The 22448-nt window shown below is 39.3% G+C and overlaps 1 protein-coding gene across 8 annotated transcripts in view; it reads right to left on the bottom strand.

Annotated features, from left to right (window-relative positions):
• obe (activating signal cointegrator 1 complex subunit obelus) overlaps window positions 1-15137 on the bottom strand; it is a 376654-nt gene extending 361517 nt beyond the window's left edge. For 2 of the 8 annotated variants that reach the window (XR_011899333.1, XM_072297278.1), the window contains exons 1-3: window positions 14209-15133; window positions 8453-8527; window positions 3470-3625 (exon numbers count right to left, since the gene is read on the bottom strand). Coding sequence is in view for 5 of the 8 variants with exons in the window: in XM_072297278.1 (XP_072153379.1) it covers window positions 3470-3625; window positions 8453-8457 (161 nt within the window). In the remaining 3 variants the exon portion in view is untranslated. Of the gene's footprint in view, window positions 1-3469; window positions 3626-8452; window positions 8528-14208 lie in introns of all 8 variants that reach the window. The other 6 variants (XR_011899335.1, XR_011899334.1, XM_072297277.1 and 3 more) reach the window with 6 other exon arrangements.
• Window positions 15138-22448: the final 7311 nt, after the last annotated feature.

Below are 22448 nucleotides of genomic sequence, written 5' to 3'. Positions count from 1 at the left end.
CATGGCCAACTCGACAGGAATTCCACCAGGAACCAGTGCTTTGTCATTTTTTAACTCTTTGACCGATTTAATTATGTCAAAAGTGTGAATCTCCAAGCTGTTCATGCTTCCCTTGTTCGTGCTGTTCTCTCAAAACTCTGGGCGCTTTTCCGACAAAAGATCTTTAAAATGATTGCTGAAATAAGCCATTTTGACCGTTTTGGCGCCAAAAAAACAATTTTTTCGTAATAACTGGGTATATTGAGTACATTTTAACGACAAAAAAAAAAAGATGTACATGTTCTCATTTTTATAACCCGCTAACATCGGGAAAAAATTGAAAATTTACGATTTTTACGAAATTTTTGAGGGGTCTAAACATAGTTCGATAAATTTGATTTTTTTTACCCAAAAATTTGATTGGTCTGATATATATTTGGGGCATTGTCGTCGATACACGCGGAAGATATGGAATAACACGTGAAAATACCCCAAAATTCCCCGAAAACTGGGTTTTTCGGGGCTGGAGGGGGGAGGATGTAGTTGGGGTCGTGAGGTAAATATTGCCCAAAATCATATTTTTAGGACCTCCTGAAAGGGTTTAGACCATTGAATTTAAAATCCGTGGGGAGGGGCATTTTGGTGCCCTTACCCTGGGATACCCTTTGGATTTTTAGAGCCGCCGAGCGGAGGGTTTAAGCATTACCAAGCCAAAAGACAGTGACCTAGGAGAAAAACAACAATTTTCCCTTAATCTGCAAGGTTATGTGCTCCGTTTCTACTAATTTTTGGACATAGAGCGTCAAATCCCTATCACTAACTAAATTATCAACAATAGACGGGTAAAATCGGAGAAATCACGATCTTTAGGCCTAGTGCGCGCCGGGTTAAAATTTTTTTTAAAAATCCTTTTGGCTACCGTGATTTCTTATCACACAGAACCATTTAGGACTGTGCAACATTTGGTTTGGTCGATTTAAAAATATAAGTCCCACACTAAACCCCCTCCCTCCCCCCCACCCACGCACTTGGATTTTGAGATTTATGTTTGAGAAATCATAGATTTTAGGTTAGGATTGAATTTTTCTCTCTTTCATAGTTTTCTGCAAAGTTGTAAAGCTGGAAACTCAGAGGTACCGTTTATGGCCAATATTGAGCGTAAAAGCCCTACTTCGCGATGCTCATAACTTGAAAACCTTAAGTCACATAGATAGATGCTCTGACAGCCTTTCTGGTTGGTAATTTTAAGAGCACGACTTTGCACTGAGGTATTTCCACGAAAAAATGACTATTTTACCGACTTGTGGGCGAAGAACCGAAAAAAAGCAACTTTAGGCCTAAAACTCCGAGATGGCGGCTAAACGCATATTTCAGAAATGGTGCAAAATTAACCCTCATTTAAGGACCTTATAATACGTCTTTCAGAAAAATTTCCAGCTTTCCACCATTTAATTCAATATTTATCCCCTTGGTGCCTGGCCTATGAAGCTTCCATTTAAGACTAAAATCATTAAAATCCGGGTTGGAGCAACCATGACATCACCTTGAATTTCGGCATCATCAAAAGCGCCCAAAAACACCGATTTTCTTGGAAATCAGAAACCCAATCTTTAAGATGTAAGTCTTAAATTAATGGAATGCTCAAGTATGTCTGCCCAAAGTTCTCAAATCTTTTAACTATTCATTGTTTTGGGAGTAATAATAAAAACCATCAACTTTTTTTTTTGCTACATGTGACACAGTCAAAAGAAAGGCGTATCTCAAGCAATATTTTTTTAGTGGCTACACTTGGACAAAATATTCTTATTAAGCCAATTGATGAATTTAGAGACTTCAGGATCTTAGCTAAAATTATTGCTTTCGATTTATTGATCAAGCAGCCACACAGTTGAGACACTGACATCATTCCAAACTCTTCGCATTGTTCTAGACAAACTGAACCTTATATACAGGGTGTTTCAGACCACCCGTACCAGGCCTTTTTCTCGGTTGGTATAGGTCGCACGAAGTCGGAGACCGCGGGGATGAATAGGGAATTGACCCCAAGGAATCCGAATTTCGTGGTCCGGACACCCCCCCACCTCCCCTTGGGGGGTAAAGGGGGGGGTCACGATGCTAAAAGTCACGGTTCCCGACCGAATTGCGGATAGATCGCATCAGAATCGAAAAGCACGGAAAATTTCACGTGGAATTGACCCCTTAAAATCCAAAATCGGACCATCCGAGGCCCAAAAATGACCCCCTAAAAAGGGGGACAGTACCCCCCTCCATAATTTCTCTTTGGTCTCAAAATTGACGTAGATTCTCCAGAAAAAGACAGTTTAGCGGGTAATCGACCTCGAGAAATCCAAATTTCATGATCCCGAAGTTCCTCTAGCCCCCCTGCGGAGGTAAACGGGGGGGCCCAATTTTAAAAATCGGGGCTCCTTTCCGAATCGCAAATTGATTGCATCCAAATTGAGGAGCAGAACACATTTACATCTTAAGTGACTCCTAAGAGTTCTAATAGACCCCCTGAACGGCAGAAAGTAACTCTTTGAGGAGGGGGGCCTCGCCCCCGCCAAAAATTTCTCAAGATTCCTCTTTGATCGCAAAATTGACGTCGATTCTCCAGAAAAAGACGATTTCCCATGGAATCGACCCCGAGGACTCTAAATTCCATGTTCCCTGAGCTCCTCAGGGTCAATTACATGGGAGACCGTCTTTTTCTGGAGAATCGACGTCAATTTTGCGATCAAAGAGGAATCTTGAGAAATTTTTGGCGGGGGCGAGGCCCCCCTTCTCAAAGAGTTACTTTCTGCCGTTCAGGGGGTCTATTAGAACTCTTAGGAGTCACTTAAGATGTAAATGTGTTCTGCTCCTCAATTTGGATGCAATCAATTTGCGATTCGGAAAGGAGCCCCGATTTTTAAAATTGGGCCCCCCGTTTACCTCCGCAGGGGGGCTAGAGGAACTTCGGGACCATGAAATTTGGATTTCTCGAGGCCGATTACCCGCGAAACTGTCTTTTTCTGGAGAATCTACGTCAATTTTGAGACCAAAGAGAAATTATGGAGGGGGGTACTGTCCCCCTTTTTAGGGGGTCATTTTTGGGCCTCGGATGGTCCGATTTTGGATTTTAAGGGGTCAATTCCACGTGAAATTTTCCGTGCTTTTCGATTCTGATGCGATCTATCCGCAATTCGGTCGGGAACCGTGACTTTTAGCATCGTGACCCCCCCCTTTACCCCCCCAAGGGGAGGTGGGGGGGGTGTCCGGACCACGAAATTCGGATTCCTTGGGGTCAATTCCCTATTCATCTCCGCGGTCTCCGACTTCGTACGACCTAAACCAACCGAGAAAAAGGCCTGGTATGGGTGGTCTGAAACACCCTGTAGATGCATCTTTTCAAAGCGTCGTCAATTTCTCCTTGAAAACAGACAATTATTAAAAGTAAGGTACCGAAACTTTGTGTTAATTGAATTTCACCATATTTTTTCATGAAACTTACTTTTTCAATTCATTTTCTTTCAATTTTCTCAGCTTATCTAACGAATTTTCTTCGATCTTGTAGTGAATTGATGGAGCAAGGTCTGAGAAGGTCCTCAAGAACCTGGAGAACCTTGGTAGTCGTCTTGACATTGGATACATGATGTTGAATGATGATCTGAAACAAGTGAAAAATACAATTAAGAAGTAAGTTTAATGGGCCTGTTGCAAACTTTTGCTAGAGCAAAACTAAGAGTTGTTTCTTATAGATAATGCCTCAAAAATCACGATGAGCGCATCGGCAAAGTCTGAAATGCACTCATAACTTCACAGTCTGCGTAAGAAATTTGCGGTTTTTTGAGCTTCCCGCTTCAAAAGCGATACTACGGCACAGGTGAACATTTTGTAAGAGGAGTCGTTCCATCGTCGGCAACACTCATCATGGCCGACGCCAATCCGCCAGAACACGTGTGATGGGACGAGATAATACCTGAACTGGACTAGACCAGATAACAATCGGCGTATTTTAACGTTCATGTTTTCCACGCCCGCATTGATTGACCTTGAACTCTCCTCGAATTACGCGCAAAACTGCGCGCAAGTGTCGGCCATGATGAATATCGCCGACGATGGAGCGACTCCTCTAACAAAATGTTCACCTACGCCGTAGTATCGTTTTTGAAGCGGGAAGCTTAAAAAAACGCAAATTTCTTACGCAGATTGTGAAGTTATGAGTGCATTTCAGACTTTGCCGATGCGCTCATCGTGATTTTTGAGGCATTATCTACAAGAAACAACTCTTATTTTTGCTCTAGCAAAAGTTTGCAACAGGCCCATTGCAATCACTGGCCCCTGATATAAATGCCGTATGTCACCAGTAAAATTATCTTTGCATTTCAACACCCATACGGCCGTGCTACGGAACAACGCCGTATGAGCATTCGAAAGTTGCCAAATTTCCCCCAAATAAAATATTTAGCTAAGAAGGAAACGCAATACGTAATACGCAATACATAATTCCTTGAAATTCTCATACATTATGGATTCAATTGCAAATAGAATTTTCTGAAAAATTTGAGGAAAAATATTTAGAATTTCACAATACATCAGTTTTTAATTCAAGGAAATATGGCAACATAGACAAACTTAGGACGGAATGAAACTTAAAACTTTCTGAAGATGAAAGGAGTTTCAGAAAAAGGGACTTTGCAAGAAGTGGTAAAATAGAAAGGATTTAGGGAAAAGGACTTGGTAAAGCTGTCTACTCGCAAATTCATTTTGCTTCAATCTCCTCGCATTGAACCTCAAGCAGGTGTAGTCAAAAGTCATAACTGTAATTTTTCACACTCTTTCCAATCCTTGGCAAAAAAAGGGAAAAAAGAAAAACAAGAAAATAAAAGGAAACTTGCAAAATTATTGAAAATTTCTGAGAGCCTATTACATGAATTTTTATTTGATAACATTTTTTGATAACATTTCATGTAATTTTGCATCTCTAGGCTAGAAGATATCTGATTAGGCCTCATGTGTTTCACAACAAAATTTTACAAGAATCAGGCAGTTGTTTACTGATGATGGCTGATGATGATGACATAAGCACCAAATAACATTTTGTCCTTCAGGTTTATAATGATTATCTGACAAATAATAATAATCCGTAACTTCTGCTCATGTTATGAGAGCTTTCCCATATTTGAACCTCAGAATACAACTAAAAATTTTCCAGGGGATTTCCCTTCCTAGCATGTTTTACCCAAAGTAACTTTGGATAGGTTTGAATGTTAAAAACCACAAAGCCAAGGTGTTATTTTGATAATACTATTTTATTAAATCATTGCCAAAGCTTTTCGACCCTTAGGGTCATAATCAAGGCAAAACTACAAAAAGCGAAAGTCATAGGCGAGGCAACAAAACAAATTCACTATCGAACATGCTATCAATAACAGTATCAATTTCTTAGACCTAACTTTATACATTAATACCAACAATGAAATTGCTATCAAAATTTATAGAAAGCCTATGATAACTGATAGTATAATTCCTTATAATTCCAACCATCCTTCAGTCCAAAAGCATGCTGCAATACATGCCATGGCTCAACGCTTAGAAAATATCCCCAGGTGCAAGCATGATTATAATGTCGAATTTAATATTTTTCACCAAATTTGCCGCAAGAATGGTTACCCAGCATACCTTGTTGACTACATCATAAAAAAAAAACATAAACCCCAACTACCTCGCATTTACACTAAATTAAACAATGACTGATTTGTTTCCCTTGATTTTTATAATGATGCCAGTTATGCAGTAGGAGATTGTTTTAGAGGATGCGGATATAGACCCGCCCTTAAAACTAATTGTAACATTTTAAATTTAATAAAGCCTAACAAGTCCATTCGCCCAAATCGAGATCTTGACCGCTCTGGTGTTTACAGGATAAGTTGCGGAGATTGTGATAGTATTTACATTGGGAAAACTGAACGGTCATTTAAGAACCGATTTAAGGAGCATTTAAAAAGGCGTACCTCTAATATATATAAACATACAGGGTGTTCGAAAAGTCCCCTCCCCCCCCTCTAACTTTTGACCTAATTGAGGTAGAGATTTGAAACTTGGAGGGTGTTCCTAGATCAAAGGGAGCTACTTTTTGACCCCCCCAAAATTTTGGGGGGGGGCCCATTTTGAGGGGGTTACGGACCCTAACTTTTAATTTTCAAACAGGAAGACCCCCTTTGTGATACCTCGTTCGAAAGAGCATAAAAAAAGAAAATTTTTCGCGCAAACCGGAAGTCATTATCTCAAACCGTTTCAAAATGGCGGCCGGTCAAAGTTCCAAATGGCCGAAAATTGGCACCTCTGCTATTTGCACATGGATTTGCTTGGAACTCGGTATCTGGGGGTATTTTGGCACGAGAAAAACGAATTTAACGTTAGATTTTCAAAAAAAACCCTAATTTTTCAAAATGGCGACCGGTTTAGGCTCAAAAAGGCCGAAAATTTGACAAACTCGATTTTTTTGCCAATGGATTCACCTGAAATTCGGTATCTGGGGGTATTTTGACCCGAGAATAACGAATTCAACGTTAGATTTTTAAAAAAACCCTAATTTTTCAAAATGGCCGCCGATTAAAGTTCAAAATGGTCAACAATTGGCAACCTCGACTTTTTGCCGATAGATTCGCCTCAAACTCGGTGAAATAACGTCGGATTCGTTTGTCTCCCACCCAGATACCCTCAAACACCGAGTTTGAGGCGAATCTATTGGGAAAAAGGCGAGGTTGCCAATTGTTGACCATTTTGAACTTTAATCGGCGGCCATTTTGAAAAATTAGGGTTTTTTTTAAAAATCTAACGTTGAATTCGTTATTCTCGGGTCAAAATACCCCCAGATACCGAATTTCAGGTGAATCCATTGGCAAAAAAATCGAGTTTGTCAAATTTTCGGCCTTCTTGAGCCTAAACCGTTCGCCATTTTGAAAAATTAGGGTTTTTTTTAAAATCTAACGTTAAATTCGTTTTTCTCGTGCCAAAATACCCCCAGATACCGAGTTTCAAGCAAATCCATGTGCAAATAGCAGAGGTGCCAATTTTCGGCCATTTGGAACTTTGACCGGCCGCCATTTTGAAACGGTTTGAGATAATGACTTCCGGTTTGCGCGAAAAATTTTCTTTTTTTATGCTCTTTCGAACGAGGTATCACAAAGGGGGTCTTCCTATTTGAAAATTAAAAGTTAGGGTCCGTAACCCCCCCAAAATGGGGCCCCCTCAAAATTTTGGGGGGGGGGTCAAAAAGTAGTTCCCTTTGATCTAGGAACACCCTCCAAGTTTCAAATCTCTACCTCAATTAGGTCAAAAGTTAGAGGGGGGGAGGGGACTTTTCGAACACCCTGTATTGAAGTTTCCAACCACACTGTAGATGAGAGTAATTTACATAATTTACACGTTTCTAATGATAAAAGGTTGATCAGAGTATTGGAAAAATTTGAAATTACCAATCATGCTAGGAGAAATGAACACCTCCTGAATGTACACGGAAAAAAAAAAGAATTGCTGATTCAGCAATTCAATGCTAAAAACAGTGAGTGCTATGTTTCAACGCAGATTTTACAACAAAAAAATGCTGCTTAAACCACATTGTAAATTAATTTAACCACAGGGGTGGTTAAAGCAGCATTTTTTTGTTGTAAAATCTGCGTTGAAACATTGTACTCACTGTTTTTAGCAATTGAATTGCTGAATCAGCAATTCTTTTTTTTTCCGCGTACAGTTAGATGTAGATACTGCTTCTAATGTTTTAATTGACAAATGTTGCAACCTATAAATTTCTCGTGTTATTCCTGTAATCTTTGCTTTGTAAGGTTATGTTTATATTTACTTTCAATTCTACCTGTTAGCTTCTTCAATCAATTATGCACGCTCTCTTACTGACTTACTATTTTTTACTATGTTTTTTAATTTTCAAACTTCCTGTGCGCATGTAGTTTTAGTAGCTTACTGCCAGTAGTTTTGCCTTGCCTATGACTTTAGCTTTTTGTAGTTTTGCCTTGATAATGACCATAAGGGTCGAAAAGCTTTGGCAATGATTTAATAAAATAGTATTATCAAAATAGCACCTTGGCTTCGTGGTTTTTCACATTCAAACCTATCCAATCTTAATGGTGTTACAGTGATTCTCATCCAGGGTTCATGCAGCCTCAGTGCTAAAAATTCAAGCACTTTTCAAGCACATTTTTCTGAATTTTCAAGCACTTTTCAAGCACTTTCAAGAGCCTTTTGGAAGCAGTTTTGCGCGAGATTCAAGAAATTTTTCCACAGGACCTTTGACATAAAAACTCCTAATAGCGAGACAGATATCAACAACCAACTAAAATGCGTATTTTCCTCTAATTAAAAAATACACGGATGTTTAAATGAAAGACCATCCCAAGTATCAGTACCAATACTGACAACCCAGTAAGTAAATACCTCTAAATTCTAAGCAAAAAAAAGTAAAATCCTGGCTCACCGCATAAGTTTTCGACCAACTACCCATCCATGCTTACACCTGAATGTTTTATTCCAATTTATTCAAAACGTTGGTCTAAAAATAAAAAGAAAAATAAATGATAATAATAAATAAATATCTTACCTTCATATTCATTGAGACAACGTTAATCATTAAGAAGTGATGGATATCGATAGGTATAAGATGGGCTGAAGATGGTGCAACTTATGAAAGAGTTAATAGAAAATCTGCATGCTATCCGATGGGTTAAATCCGATGGATATCGATAGGTATAAGATGGGCTGAAGATGGTGCAACTTATGAAAGAGTTAATAGAAAATCTGCATGCTACCCGATGGATTAAATTCATGAGAATAGTAGGGTACTTGGACAAGAAGCTCAAAATTGAAGATTCATTCTTGATAAAGCTGAAGCAAGATGTTTTCTGATAGTCTTTCACTATTGTAAAAATATTTGAATTTTAAAAGTGGGATTTCTTAATTTGAAGCTACACGTAAGGAGTATGTCTGGAGTATGGAACGGCACATCATTTGAAAAAAGAGTCTTTATGAACACTAAAAAACCGGACGAAAGAAGAAAAAAAAACACTTTCAAGAAGATAATGGACCCACATCATTGAAAAAAAATAAGGTAAAAAAACCAGAAGTAAAAAGAAAAAAATGTTAATGTGAAATTAAATAAATGTAGGTATGAAGAAAAATGTTTTTACAAGCAGTTTAAAAAGTTATAGATTTTAACCGAGACTTATGGTTCTTTTTCACAACTGTTTGGAGAGTTTCGAAATTTCTCCTTCAACGATTGCTAACTCTTCTTTTTTTCTTTTGGCACTTTGGCGGAAACTATTGGACTTAACAATTAATGAGAGATCTTGCTTCTTTTCAGCTTGTTCAACCAGGTCGTCTGCACCTTTTTCTAAGGTCTTTACATCTTCACATAAGCGTCTTTTTCTCTCTTGTAGAGATTTTGTTTTTTCTGACTTTTCATTTTTAATAGCTGTGAGAGCCTTGATTTTCTTTTCTTCCTCTAAATAGGTAGCACATCTACTGCGAGCACCTGATACACTTTGTCTTAACTCTTTGGTTATTACCATACTGGATAAGCTCTCCATTTCATCGGTAAACTCATGTACATAACGCTGTGCTATGCAGGACTGCTCCTTTAAATTTTCTACTTCTAGGTTTTTATTTACACTAAAACCTCTCTCCACTGATGCTTGTCCATGACTTAAGAGTAGAGTTATTTTGACAACTTTCCATAAATTTTTGTATTCATCCTTGTCCATAAAGTTAATATAAAACTCATCAACTCTTGACTTCTCATTAAAAGGCTCATAGTGTGCAAAGGTGACAGCTTTCTTTAAGACAACGTTTTGATAAAATGAATCAAATTCATCAAGAATAATATCAACTTTACCAGCTACGACTATTTTACAATCACACAATGTATTTAAGACAGACCTCATTTTCTTCTTGCAAACAGCTGACCGACTAACAGGAGAAGAATCTGCATCTAGGTGAATCATACTTCTCGGATCCAAACAGGACAAATTTCGAACTAAGGCATGTGATATTGGAGATTTTTCTAAAATTTTTGACAAGACATTCTTGTAAAATCTAATAGCGCCAGTTATTAGATCAAAGTTATCTTTTTCAGCCACTTTCAGCAGCGACGAAAGACTGAGCAGGCAACTCAGCAGAGTAGTTCTCGTTTCAATTTCAACACGTTTTAATACTTTCCAGCGTACGTCTGAAAAGTCGAATGCTTTCTCATTTGACCTCCAAAAAGTGGATCTGAGAAATTCAAGCACGTTTTCAAGCACTTTCCAAAAAATCAAGCACTTTCAAGGCCTTGAATTTTTTTTTTAAAATCAAGCACTTTTCAAGCTTGCATGAACCCTGTCATCACTACGTTCAAATACACATTAACTTTGATTCCCGAGTTGGATACATTTTTGAAACGACAATATAAAAGTTTTGATTGGCTGATAAAAATCCTAGTCTACCTACTGGGTGATCGAGGCCTCAAGCAATAGAGAATAAAAGCAAAAACCAGCATTTCTTTTTTCTTTCAGGGTGGCTCCTGTTCCAATCGGTGGATCCCGTAATAGGAGGGCCACCCTGCAGAGCACAAAAAAGGGTTGCATCAGTGAATGCCATGCTCATACTTTGGTATTAATTCTAAATACTGTCCCATAGTAATTTGGAGCAAGTAGGCCACATAGCCTCTACGTAATTATTTGGGTAGAATTCAAATCTGAAGTAAAAACATACCCTTGCCTTTGAAATTTTCGACTTAAAGCCCTCCGAAGTCCCAAAATTTTCAGAGGGTCGTGACCTCCATAATGTTGGATCGACAGGGGTCATGTCGGAAATCAATAAAAAGGTATTAACCTCTTCTCCCAGGAGACATTTGAATTTGAAAATCGGATAATTTTAACGCCTACAGTGTCTAATTGAAATTTGCCCAAAAAATGGGGGTTTAGGGGGAAAATGCATAGAATAGACGATTCTTATTTTCGGTCATAGAATTAAAATCACAAGTCAGATCATACCCTTTCTATTTGACATGTATGAGAATCTGAAGGCTTCCCCTTACCAACCCCCCCCCCCCCCCAAGGGGTTTTGGGGGTCAGAAAATAGTTTCCTTGAATTCTTTGGGATTGATTTGTCCCACTAAAATGTCGTCCCGAAGCTCAATTTTCGGCCGTTTCCGTAAAAAAGATAGTGGATGGGTGCTCAGAAAATGGGGGGGGGGGGGGGGGGGGAATGTATATGTTCGTAATGTTGCATCAGGCACACAAAAATTTAGCTGAGTAGCTCAGAAAAAGAGAAAATAATAATTTAAAATATAATGAGTCAATTAAGTCATTTTTTTGTTGTTGCGTCGTTCGAAAGTAGTACCTGAGTGACCAAAGCTTACAGTTTTTTTCCTAATTTTTTTTTGGATGACTGCAAACGGGAGAAAAGTTTATTTGAAAGTGCCAAAAATTAGGGTGGCCAGAAAGTTCGCGTTGCTGGTGTGTTACTGTTCAGGGTTACGTAGATTTTTTATTAAAGAATGCAGACTATGTTAGTTTTACCTACTGTTAAATGGTCCTCGCATATGATGAGAGTTGAAGCTAGTGATGTAGATTTAGCTTTTGATCCTTATAATAGGAAATTTTATGATCTTTTTAAAAGATTCGTAGACTTTTGTCCGTAGGATTGATATTTTTCAAGATATAAGCTAAAAACCGGACGCCGGCGGCGTATTTTGGCCCCCCGCCCCCCTTTTTTTCAAGATGGCGGCCTTAGCGGACAGCCGATGTTGGTAAAATTTTGATATGTTGTTCTGGTAGCCTAATGCAACATGTTTCCGCAAAAAACTTTCTACATATGGATTTTCCCAGATGACCCTTATTTAGAGCTAAATTGACTGGACTATAGGACAAATCCCGTGAAACGGCCCGTGGAGACAAGGTCATAGAAAATTACACCACAATTTGCTTGGTGATCACTTTCCCTATCAGAGAGAGTAACTTAGCTTCTTGTCTTGACTAGGTATGCCGAAAGTATCCAAACATTTGCAGAGTCGGTGTATTATGCCAAGTATTGCTAAACGTGACGCAGAGGTAGACTCCTGACCCGACACCCCCCCCCCCCCTCTGTCTTCTGTTACGCAAAACCCTGCTTGATTAAAGTTTCATGGTCCGTGACCATCTCGCCTACCAACGTACATATCAGTATCGTGGCTCCTAATTTATTCTGTAAAATCTTTCATTTGCAGGTTTGCTATTAAAAATTTCAATATAATTTTCACCGCGAAAAAAACCAACTTTACCTACGAATTGGGAATTTTGTGGGGAAAAACAGGGTTTTTTCCGACCTGGCTTCAAAGAGCTCCATAGTTATACGCCAGTCTGATGTTGGGTTGTAAAATATACTAGGTAATGCAACTGGACAACTTATTTAACTACCTATGAAGTTCTTCAGAAGTGCCGTTTTAGAAAAAAATTAGATATTAATGGTTTCAACTAAAACCAGTCTTCAATCATACTCTGTGTAAAATTCACTGGGAAAATCCAATCACTAAGCATCAAAAAGTGAGTTCGAACTTTCTTTCTGCCATAAAGGCTCCATGTAATTTTTGAAGATTAAACGTATATTTCTTGAAATAGCAAGAACTGCTCTTATGCACCTTGTCCTCCAAGCCCCTCAGATGAAAACATGTTGAACCTTGTTTTGGAGAAAAAAAAGGAGGTGTTTGCATCTTGAGAATTGTTTACCCTGGAACGTAGGTCGGTACAGCATTGCCCGCAAAATCGGGAATTCTAAGTATGAAAAACGGCGATTCTTTTGCTTAAGTCAATTAAGAATATAATTCCAGACACTTTATGTAGAATGACTTTCCTCCATAAACTAAACCATTTCCGAGAAAATTGATGATAAAAGTCAGCCCTACCGACCTATGTCATCAGAAAAATCCAAGATGCCCGAAATGTAAACACCTCCTTTCCTTCCTCTATGGAACTCAGAGAGTGCTCCGGACCAGCCGTCTGAGTCATGATTGTACATATTAGTCAAAGACATTGAATCACGTAAACCGTGCATCCTGTTACAGAGGGCGTAACAACTTTTTAAAATTCGCGTGCTGATAAGTGTTAGCATCGACGAGTTCATGTGTCCCAAATATGGACATTTGCGCATGCGCAGTGGTGGCCCTGGTGAATTTTTGTCAGATTGTGAGGCTTTTTCCTCGGTTGGTAATTAGTTCGGAAAAGTGAAACTTTGCGATTCAGTTGTGAACTTACATGCTCTCAAACTATTATCCTTAGAAATTTGGTCTGAAAATGGACCTAGAACAAGTTATTAGTGAGAAACTGAGTGTGTGAATGGATCCTCCATGGCTTCTCTGCAGTCTCCTGGAGTGCTTGGGACACACCCTCTCTCCCCCTCCCATCACAATGATCCCAGAGACTTTGTCACGCTTCAAAAACTAAACACACAAGACCGAGCCGGATGCATCATCTACATGATTCAATGTCTTTGATATTAGCAACCACCTGGCAACATCACGAGTATCAGCTGTAAAAGAACACCGCACACTCCTGATAGGGATATGTACCACATTCAATCTCCCGTTCGTTACAACATTAAACTCGTCTAGGGATACTGATCAAGAATCATCCGTGCGCCAAATTTTTTCAAGCTACCAGTTTCGCACAATCCATGGTTAAACCCTTGATAATTCCTGGAATAAATGGAGGCAACGTTGCGATACAGAGTCAAAGAGATTTCCCTCATTTCGGCCTTGGACTAGTCGGTTGGGTGTCAACAAGGAAATCAGGGAGACACCACTGCATTCAAGTGAATTGCCGAGCGGCAGTCTTATCTTGGATTCTGCATGCCTTCCCTTCTCACGATCAAAATCAGTTTCTCTCTCCCATTCTTATTCCTACCTCTAGCTGGCTTTTACCTTTATCTAGACTGTTATGGAATTTTAAAGAAATCTGGGTCTTTTGGACTCTTTAGAGCTGCATTGCCTCCTTTAATTGAAGGAATCATTGAACTTAGGTAGCTTGTTGAAAGTAATGCAATTATCATCGTCAATCAGCATCCATAGACGACTTTGATGCAGTAAAAAAATGGGAAATCAATTGCGGTGTACATCTCCATGAGGAGTGTAGGGGATCCTTTGACGGAAATAGCTTAACAGTTCTCCCGAGGTTCAATTTGAATTCAACAATTCTTTCATAAGTGTGATTTCTTCATGCTTACCCGTGCTCGCAAAAGTAAAGAATTCCCTCTGAGTTCAGGAGGGCATTATACTTCCACGGTTACCACTGAACACAGAAAAGGTTACCTTTTGGACGTGACTCAAGCCCGGCGAGCAGAGAGTATAGCCCCACATACACGGTGAAAGTGGACCTTAATATTGGCTTAATGTGGGAGTCACCGATGCGTTGTTGAGCGGTGAACCTTAATATTCTCCGGGCCGACGATTATTAAGGCTCACCGATGGTATTCTGAATCAACGATCACCATCCTCTGCCATCCTCTGGAGAATTGCTCTGTGTTTGGTTTTCTCCCGGTCGTGTAGTGTGGTTAGTGGAGTTTTTTTATTCGTTTTCGCATGCGTTTCGCAATTTTCAGTCATTAAAATGTCTTTCATCGATAGGAACAAGAACGTGAAGAGAACGGTCCTACTTAAAATTATGCCCAAGCCGGGTAAATCATGCAGGGAGTTGCTAGCAGGTAGAGCTGGTGTGCACGATGACAAATCCACGAGGGTAGTGGTTCAGCCCAAAAAAGTTATTTCTGAACCTATGAACAATACTTCACCTACCCAAAATAATCATAATATGTTCGGTTGGAATTTCTTTCATGGTTGGAAATAACAAAAAACAATCAACACATAACCTTCAATATTCACGTGCACTTCCAGAATTTTAAAAAACCAAACAAGTTAAGTCACTGTTGTCAGGGTTGTATAAATATGTTCACTAACCCATTTGAACTCTTATGAAAAATTTGTATTGGGCCTCTGGCTCGGCAACAATGCTAGGCCCTGCCGATTTAATCGTGTAACTGCTGTTTAAAGTGACTTTGAAGGTCACCGCTCAACAACGCATCGGTGACTCCCACATTAAGCCAATATTAAGGTCCACTTTTACCGTGTATGTGGGGCTTATGGAAGGTTAGAGGCCCGACCAGAGATGGAAAGTGAAATTTCACGTTTTGAAATTTCATGAAATTTCACGTGAAATTTCATGAAATTTCACAAGGCCCGAATAAATTTCAAAAAAATTGAAATTTGTTGATTTTTCAAAGAAATATTGTTACTAAGCCTCGGAAACGGTTCAGATGATCCTCCTGCTGATGCAGCAGAATATGGCCCACTAATGAGATGCTACACCCAAAGGAGGGGGCACAAGGGGGGTTTTAGAGAAAGTTAGCCCTAACCTAACCTCCAAACCAAATGTAAACAGACATGTACCCAGCAAATCGCGTGGCCGTGGACAAGATTATAAGAACATCACACCCTTTTAGAAACGTTTTACTTTAGTACTTTTATGTTTTCAGAGATGGGAACAACCCAAAAAAAAATGTTTTTACAAATAAAATTAAAGTTACTTACGTTTGGAATTACTTGATAAAATTCAAGATGATTGAAAACAATCCATTTTTGAAACTGAGATTTCCGACTCTAAAATATATATGTTGGCAGTTTGGCACTGCTGAGAATAATCTTTATAGTATAATTGTTAAATATGTAGGACATTAAGTTGGTTCAGAAATATACCACTAAAAGTGCCGTTTTTTAGCATTACAATTTTTAGCATCAATTTCTCCAACGTTTCTCAAATAAAAGTCCCCCCCCCCCCCTCATAAAAAAACTAGTATTTTCATGCCGATGCGTGGAGGAAATTGTTCTTGTGGTGGAGCGGAGGCACTCAAGTGTCAATGATGCATTACTTACGAAAATTAAGGACCCATGACTTAAGCCGGCTCCAGACTACGCGGCATTCGCCGAGTGCCGAGCCGAGTAACGAATATTCGGGGTTCGGAAAGCGACGGGCAGATTCGAGTTTTTCCACGAGTGTACAGCGCCACACTACTCGTGAAAGTCGTACTTGGCTCGTCATTTGGCAAATAACGAATGTTCGCCAAGTGAAGAAAAAATACTGGAAAACGCTGCACCCCTTCGCCCCCTTCCCACAAAACTATAGCGAACATTCGGCGAGTGAGGACGAGTAGTCTGGATAGCACCCCGATGTTGCCCCGATGTCGCGATGGACGCTCGGCTTCGTACTCGCGATCCCTTTGACTCGTGTCACAAAAACCGACTTTTAGCGGGTTGGGGCGAATACCGAGCCGAGTGACTCGCCTCGCGTCAACACGAGCCAAGTCGACGCGAATGTTCCATCCAGACTACGCGGGACTTGCCAAATATTCGGTATTCGGCGAGTGATATTCGGCGAATGCCGCGTAGTCTGGAGCCGGCTTTACATAAGTGACATCTGACATGACACCGAAATCTTCGTGATAAAAAACTGAGCTGCTGGAAGAGTGGGTGGTGAGGTTAGGTTAGGTCAGGGGGGGCTGAAAAATCTCAATATCGAGAATCACCGTTTCTAGGCGTTTCTTGGCCTCTTGAATGTATCCTCAAAAGTTTCAATAAATTTCATGAAATTTCGTGAAATTTCATGAAAATTTCACTCGAATAAATTTCATGAAATTTTCCATCTCTGGGCCCGACTGGATAGGGATAGAGTCCCTTTATACTGAGAGTCAAGACAATTCGGCTCATGGATGTCACAAACGGGAATAAAGATTACAGAAATTGAACGTTTTTCGTAATCTTTGATCGGCCCATTCTCAAATGCCTTTCTCCGTTCCTCCTCTCATTCCGTTTGTTCCTTGCCGAACCCGTAATTCCCTGGTCCATTCCAGATTATAATCTTTGCAATTGGTGAAAATGTAATCTTTATTCCCGTTTGTGACACTGTGGAGGCCTAAAATACGGGAGCCAATCAGAAGTGGATTCAAATTGTCTTGACTCTCAGTATAAAGGGACTCTAGTCTTGACTCTCAGAAGAAAGTTCGGTCTGCGTCCTAATATAATACACCTACTTTTGCTCGGTAACAGGCAGTAATCTCACATAAAGTTAGTTTTTCTTCTGCTCATGGCGGTTCTGCAGGTTCAAACAGGCCGTTACAGTTCTAGATCAACGTTACTCCCAAATGAAATTAATCGGTCGACGACGGACTGAAACTAACCTAAAGTTAAAAAAATATGAGTGTGTACCTGAATTTGGGCAAAAATCAACCTAAAATACTTTGTTTCCGCAATTTTATTTATTAGTTCCCGCCCTACATTTGAATTCAAACTTGTCCCGATTTCTCCGTCGGGTTTATGCGGGCGCTGTAACCCGACTTTCGCGGGAAATCAAACTTTCCGATTTTGGCGCTGTTTATGCGCATATTTTCGATTGAACTTGAATTTCATGTTGGCGCCATTTTCACAAGCTATACTTCATTTTTCCACTATGAATTGATTCAATAAATTATTAGGTATTACTCTTTTATCCTGTGTATGTTCAATTTTTCCACAATATATAAGCGGAGGCTTCATCTTCACTAGAAAAGCCTTTACTGACTTTCTGAGCAACAGTTGGAAAAATGACAGTAGATGTTTAATCATTTTACGTTCATCTTTAAAATTGAATGAATACCTAATCTCAACAACCCTCCAAATCATGCTCGAGCTTACATTCTGAGTTCAGAAAAGTTGCCATAGGTAATTTTAGTGATGTTAAAAATAATTGTGGCAGGCGCAGAAATTCATCATTTTGTTTATTGAGCTTCTAATGATCTTACAATAGGTAGATATAGGCATTGAAAGTGTAGGAGTGCTAATCCGCAAGCAAAGCACCGCACCTTCACTCCATGCTGTTGTAAAGATTGTATGTCTGCCATTATTGTAGTGAAACAAATAAAGAATCGGGATATACTTATGGGAATTCCTCCTTCAAGATATGATCAAAATAAGCAGATATTGATAGGTCAACAATGTATCGCTGAAGCAGAAGCGTCTAAATCCTCTTGAGGCAAGGAACGGTGACAATCTCAACAAACTGGTGACGCTTCACAAATTTTGAATTTCCACATTCCCAGAGACACGCGCTGAAATCCTGTTTCTCACCCCTCTTTCCGACTGCTCTCCGAGTCCATGAGCAAGACAGGAAGAAAATAGGCAAGCGACCTACCACTGTTTGCCTACCTATGTGTGTTTTTCTTAAACTTGATTTTCAAAGGTGACTCATGTAAAGAGCAACTGAAAAACAAGATTTCAGAACCTGCCATTGCATTTCACTAACCTAAGACACCAACCCAACCTTACCATTGATATTCTTTCGCTTACACTGTATATTATTCTCCCACTGAGATTCGATATGAACTCAATTCAAAAATCCTTCTGAATTTAATAATACAGGTAGATTGGAATCTGGAGCTCTCAGTCTATCTGTAAAGTGCATTTACTAACATTCACTGCTGTCACAAGATATTTTTGCACAGGCAGAGCCACTTTCCACAGTTGATGCATCTCTAACGCCAAAGCTCAATTATGACAAGTGGTTCAACGACCAAAAATTGTTACACGCCTCAATAAAAACCTTATTCTTATCTCAAATTGAAAATCTTGGATCACAGAGCACTCACCGAAGAATCTCCTTCCTTCTGCATCAGTATGAGAAGAGTGACGATACTTTGGAGCAATAACTTTGAACTAGTTTCAATAAATGATGGCTTCAGAATTTGAGTCATCATTTACTAGAGATTGGATCAAAGAAATAAGTCAGCAGGTCACGGTTGTGGCTGGAGTCACACTTCCAGTAGGACAATCAGGAAATACGTACACAGATAACACACAAATTCAAGAGCTATGCAGCTCTGATTGGATCAGATTTTAGATTTAATCGGTAGATTGAAATGAAAAAATTCGGTGCACTACTTAAAGGGAAGCAGGGTGCCTTATCTTGAAATCCTAGGCAAATCGTGCGGATGCAGTAAAAAAGTTCTCCGCAGATGATGAACTGGTGGGTAAGGCTATTACTCAATTGTAGCCTGTAAAGCTCTTTGCTTGCTTTGCTTCTGTAGTCATAAAATGTTGATTAGAGTTGCAAGAATAATCTGAAAAAGCAGTAATAAGCCTGGATTCCATCTGACACTAAACACCTTCACTAGAAAATAACGTCCTACGTTTAGCTAAATAAGGATAAGTAAGCCACATATAACTGAAGGAATCACGTAAAAGTGCTTAAGCAACAATTATAGTAAAATTATGATTGTAAAAAATGTTGAATAATGGCAAAATTAAAGCTAAATCGTGGGATAAGCACCAGTTGTTTACGAACGGTATGATAATAAATCCGCCATATTGCCGATCGCGCACCTGAAAATCGCATTTGAAGTCGAATTTCAACTAATTTCAACCTCCGGTTCGTTTATGCGGAGTGCGAAAACCTAGTCTTTAGTGTAAAATAAGGTTTCAAACACAAATTTCGGAAACCTACATTTCGTTAGTTCCGTATCGTTTATGCCGTGATTTGAACCTTGGTTTCAAACTCAGGTTTCGATTGAAGTTAGGTTAAGAGGCTCGCATAAACATAGCTATAAAGACGGAGCGCTCGTATCTAATAAAAGCACGGGGAAAAAGTGAAGCTAGATTCGGCGCTGCGCGCTTGTGTGAGTGTGTAATAAATGAGCGCGGGAATCCATGGCGGCAAACGGAAATTTGATTTGAACTTGTCCTCTTGATTTTTGCACATTTCTTCTTTGAAACGTATTTTAAATTCCTAAAACGAATATACTAAGAAAGTTCGGTCTGCGTCCTAATATAATACACCTACTTTTGCTCGGTAACAGGCAGTAATCTCACATAAAGTTAGTTTTTCTTCTGCTCATGGTGGTTCTGCAGGTTCAAACAGGCCGTTACAGTTCTAGATCAACGTTACTCCCAAATGAAATTAATCGGTCGACGACGGACTGAAACTAACCTAAAGTTAAAAAAATATGAGTGTGTACCTGAATTTGGGCAAAAATCAACCTAAAATACTTTGTTTCCGCAATTTTATTTATTAGTTCCCGCCCTACATTTGAATTCAAACTTGTCCCGATTTCTCCGTCGGGTTTATGCGGGCGCTGTAACCCGACTTTCGCGGGAAATCAAACTTTCCGATTTTGGCGCTGTTTATGCGCATATTTTCGATTGAACTTGAATTTCATGTTGGCGCCATTTTCACAAGCTATACTTCATTTTTCCACTATGAATTGATTCAATAAATTATTAGGTATTACTCTTTTATCCTGTGTATGTTCAATTTTTCCACAATATATAAGCGGAGGCTTCATCTTCACTAGAAAAGCCTTTACTGACTTTCTGAGCAACAGTTGGAAAAATGACAGTGGATGTTTAATCATTTTACGTTCATCTTTAAAATTGAATGAATACCTAATCTCAACAACCCTCCAAATCATGGTCGAGCTTATATTCTGAGTTCAGAAAAGTTGCCATAGGTAATTTTTAGTGATGTTAAAAATAATTATGGCAGGCGCAGAAATTCATCATGTTGTTGATTGAGCTTCTAATGATCTTACAATAGGTAGATATAGGCCTTGAAAGTGTAGGAGTGCTAATCCAGTAAAGCACCGCACCTTCACTCCATGCTGTCGTAAAGATTGTACCTATGTCTGCCATTATTGTAGTGAAACAAATAAAGAATCGGGATATACTTATGGGAATTCCTCCTTCAAGATATGATCAAAATAAGCAGATATTGATAGGTCAACAATGTATCGCTGAAGCAGAAGCGTCTAAATCCTCTTGAGGCAACGGACGGTGACAATCTCAACAAACTGGTGACGCTTCACAAATTTTGAATTTCCACATTCCCAGAGACACGCGCTGAAATCCTGTTTCTCACCCCTCTTTCCGACTGCTCTCCGAGTCCATGAGCAAGACAGGAAGAAAATAGGCAAGCTACCTACCACTGTTTGCCTACCTATGTGTGTTTTTCTTAAACTTGATTTTCAAAGGTGACTCATGTAAAGAGCAACTGACAAACAAGATTTCAGAACCTGCCATTGCATTTCACTAATCTAAGACACAAACCCAACCTAACCATTGATATTCTTTCGCTTAGACTGTATATTATTCTCCCACTGAGATTCGATATGAACTCAATTCAAAAATCCTTCTGAATTTAATTATTCAGGTAGACTGGAATCTGGAGCTCTCAGTCTATCTGTAAAGCGCATTTACTAACATTCACTGCTGTCACAAGATATTTTTGCACAGGCAGAGCCACTTTCCACAGTTGATGCATCTCTAACGCAAAAGCTCAATTATGACAAGTGCTTCAACGACCAAAAATTATTACACGCCTCAATAAAAACCTTATTCTTATCTCAAATTGAAAATCTTGGATCACAGAGCACTCACCGAAGAATCTCCTTCCTTCTGCATCAGTATGAGAAGAGTGACGATACTTTGGAGCAATAACTTTGAACTAGTTTCAATAAATGATGGCCTCAGAATTTGAGTCATCATTTACAAGAGATTGGATCAAAGAAATAAGTCAGCAGGTCACGGTTGTGGCTGGTCTCTCACTTTCAGTAGGACAACCAGGAAATAGATACATGGATACCACACAAATTCAAGAGCTACACAGCTCTGATTGGATCAGATTTCAGATTTAATCGGTAGAGTGAAATGAAAAAATTCGGTGCACTACTTAAAGGGAAGCAGGGTGCCTTATCTTGAAATCCTAGGCAAATCATGTGGATACAATAAAAAAGTTCTCCGCAGATGATGAACTGGTAGGTAAGGCTATTACTCAATTGTAGCCTGTAAAGCTCTTTGCTTGCTTTGCTTCTGTAGTCACAAAATGTTGATTAGAGTTGCAAGAATTATCTGAAAAAGCAGTAATAAGCCTGGATTCCATCTGACACTAAACACCTTCACTAGAAAATAACGTCCTACGTTTAGCTAAATAAGGATAAATAAGCCACATATAACTGAAGGAATCACGTAAAAGTGCTTAAGCAATAATTATAGTAAAATTATGATTGTAAAAAATGTTGAATAATGGAAAAATTAAAGCTAAATCGTGGGATAAGCACCAGTTGTTTACGAAAGTTATGATAATAAATCCGCCATATTGCCGATCGCGCACCTGAAAAGTGAAAATCGCATTTGAAGTCGAATTTCAACTAATTTCAACCTCCGGTTCGTTTATGCGGAGTGCGAAAACCTAGTCTATAGTGTAAAATAAGGTTTCAAACACAAATTTCGGAAACCTACATTTCGTTAGTTCCGTATGGTTTATGCTGTGATTTGAACCTTGGTTTCAAATAGAGTACCTGAGAGAGTAGCGACAGATCGGTTCATGGAGGGCTTAGGGCCCAAAAGTGCAGCCACCCTTCTGAGCAACTTCTAACACACAAAATTTCAC

Source organism: Bemisia tabaci, chromosome 2 (assembly GCF_918797505.1).
Source record: "Bemisia tabaci chromosome 2, PGI_BMITA_v3".
In the NCBI taxonomy this organism is placed as follows: Eukaryota; Metazoa; Arthropoda; class Insecta; order Hemiptera; family Aleyrodidae; genus Bemisia; species Bemisia tabaci.
This window is presented reverse-complemented; position numbering and strand designations above follow the sequence as displayed.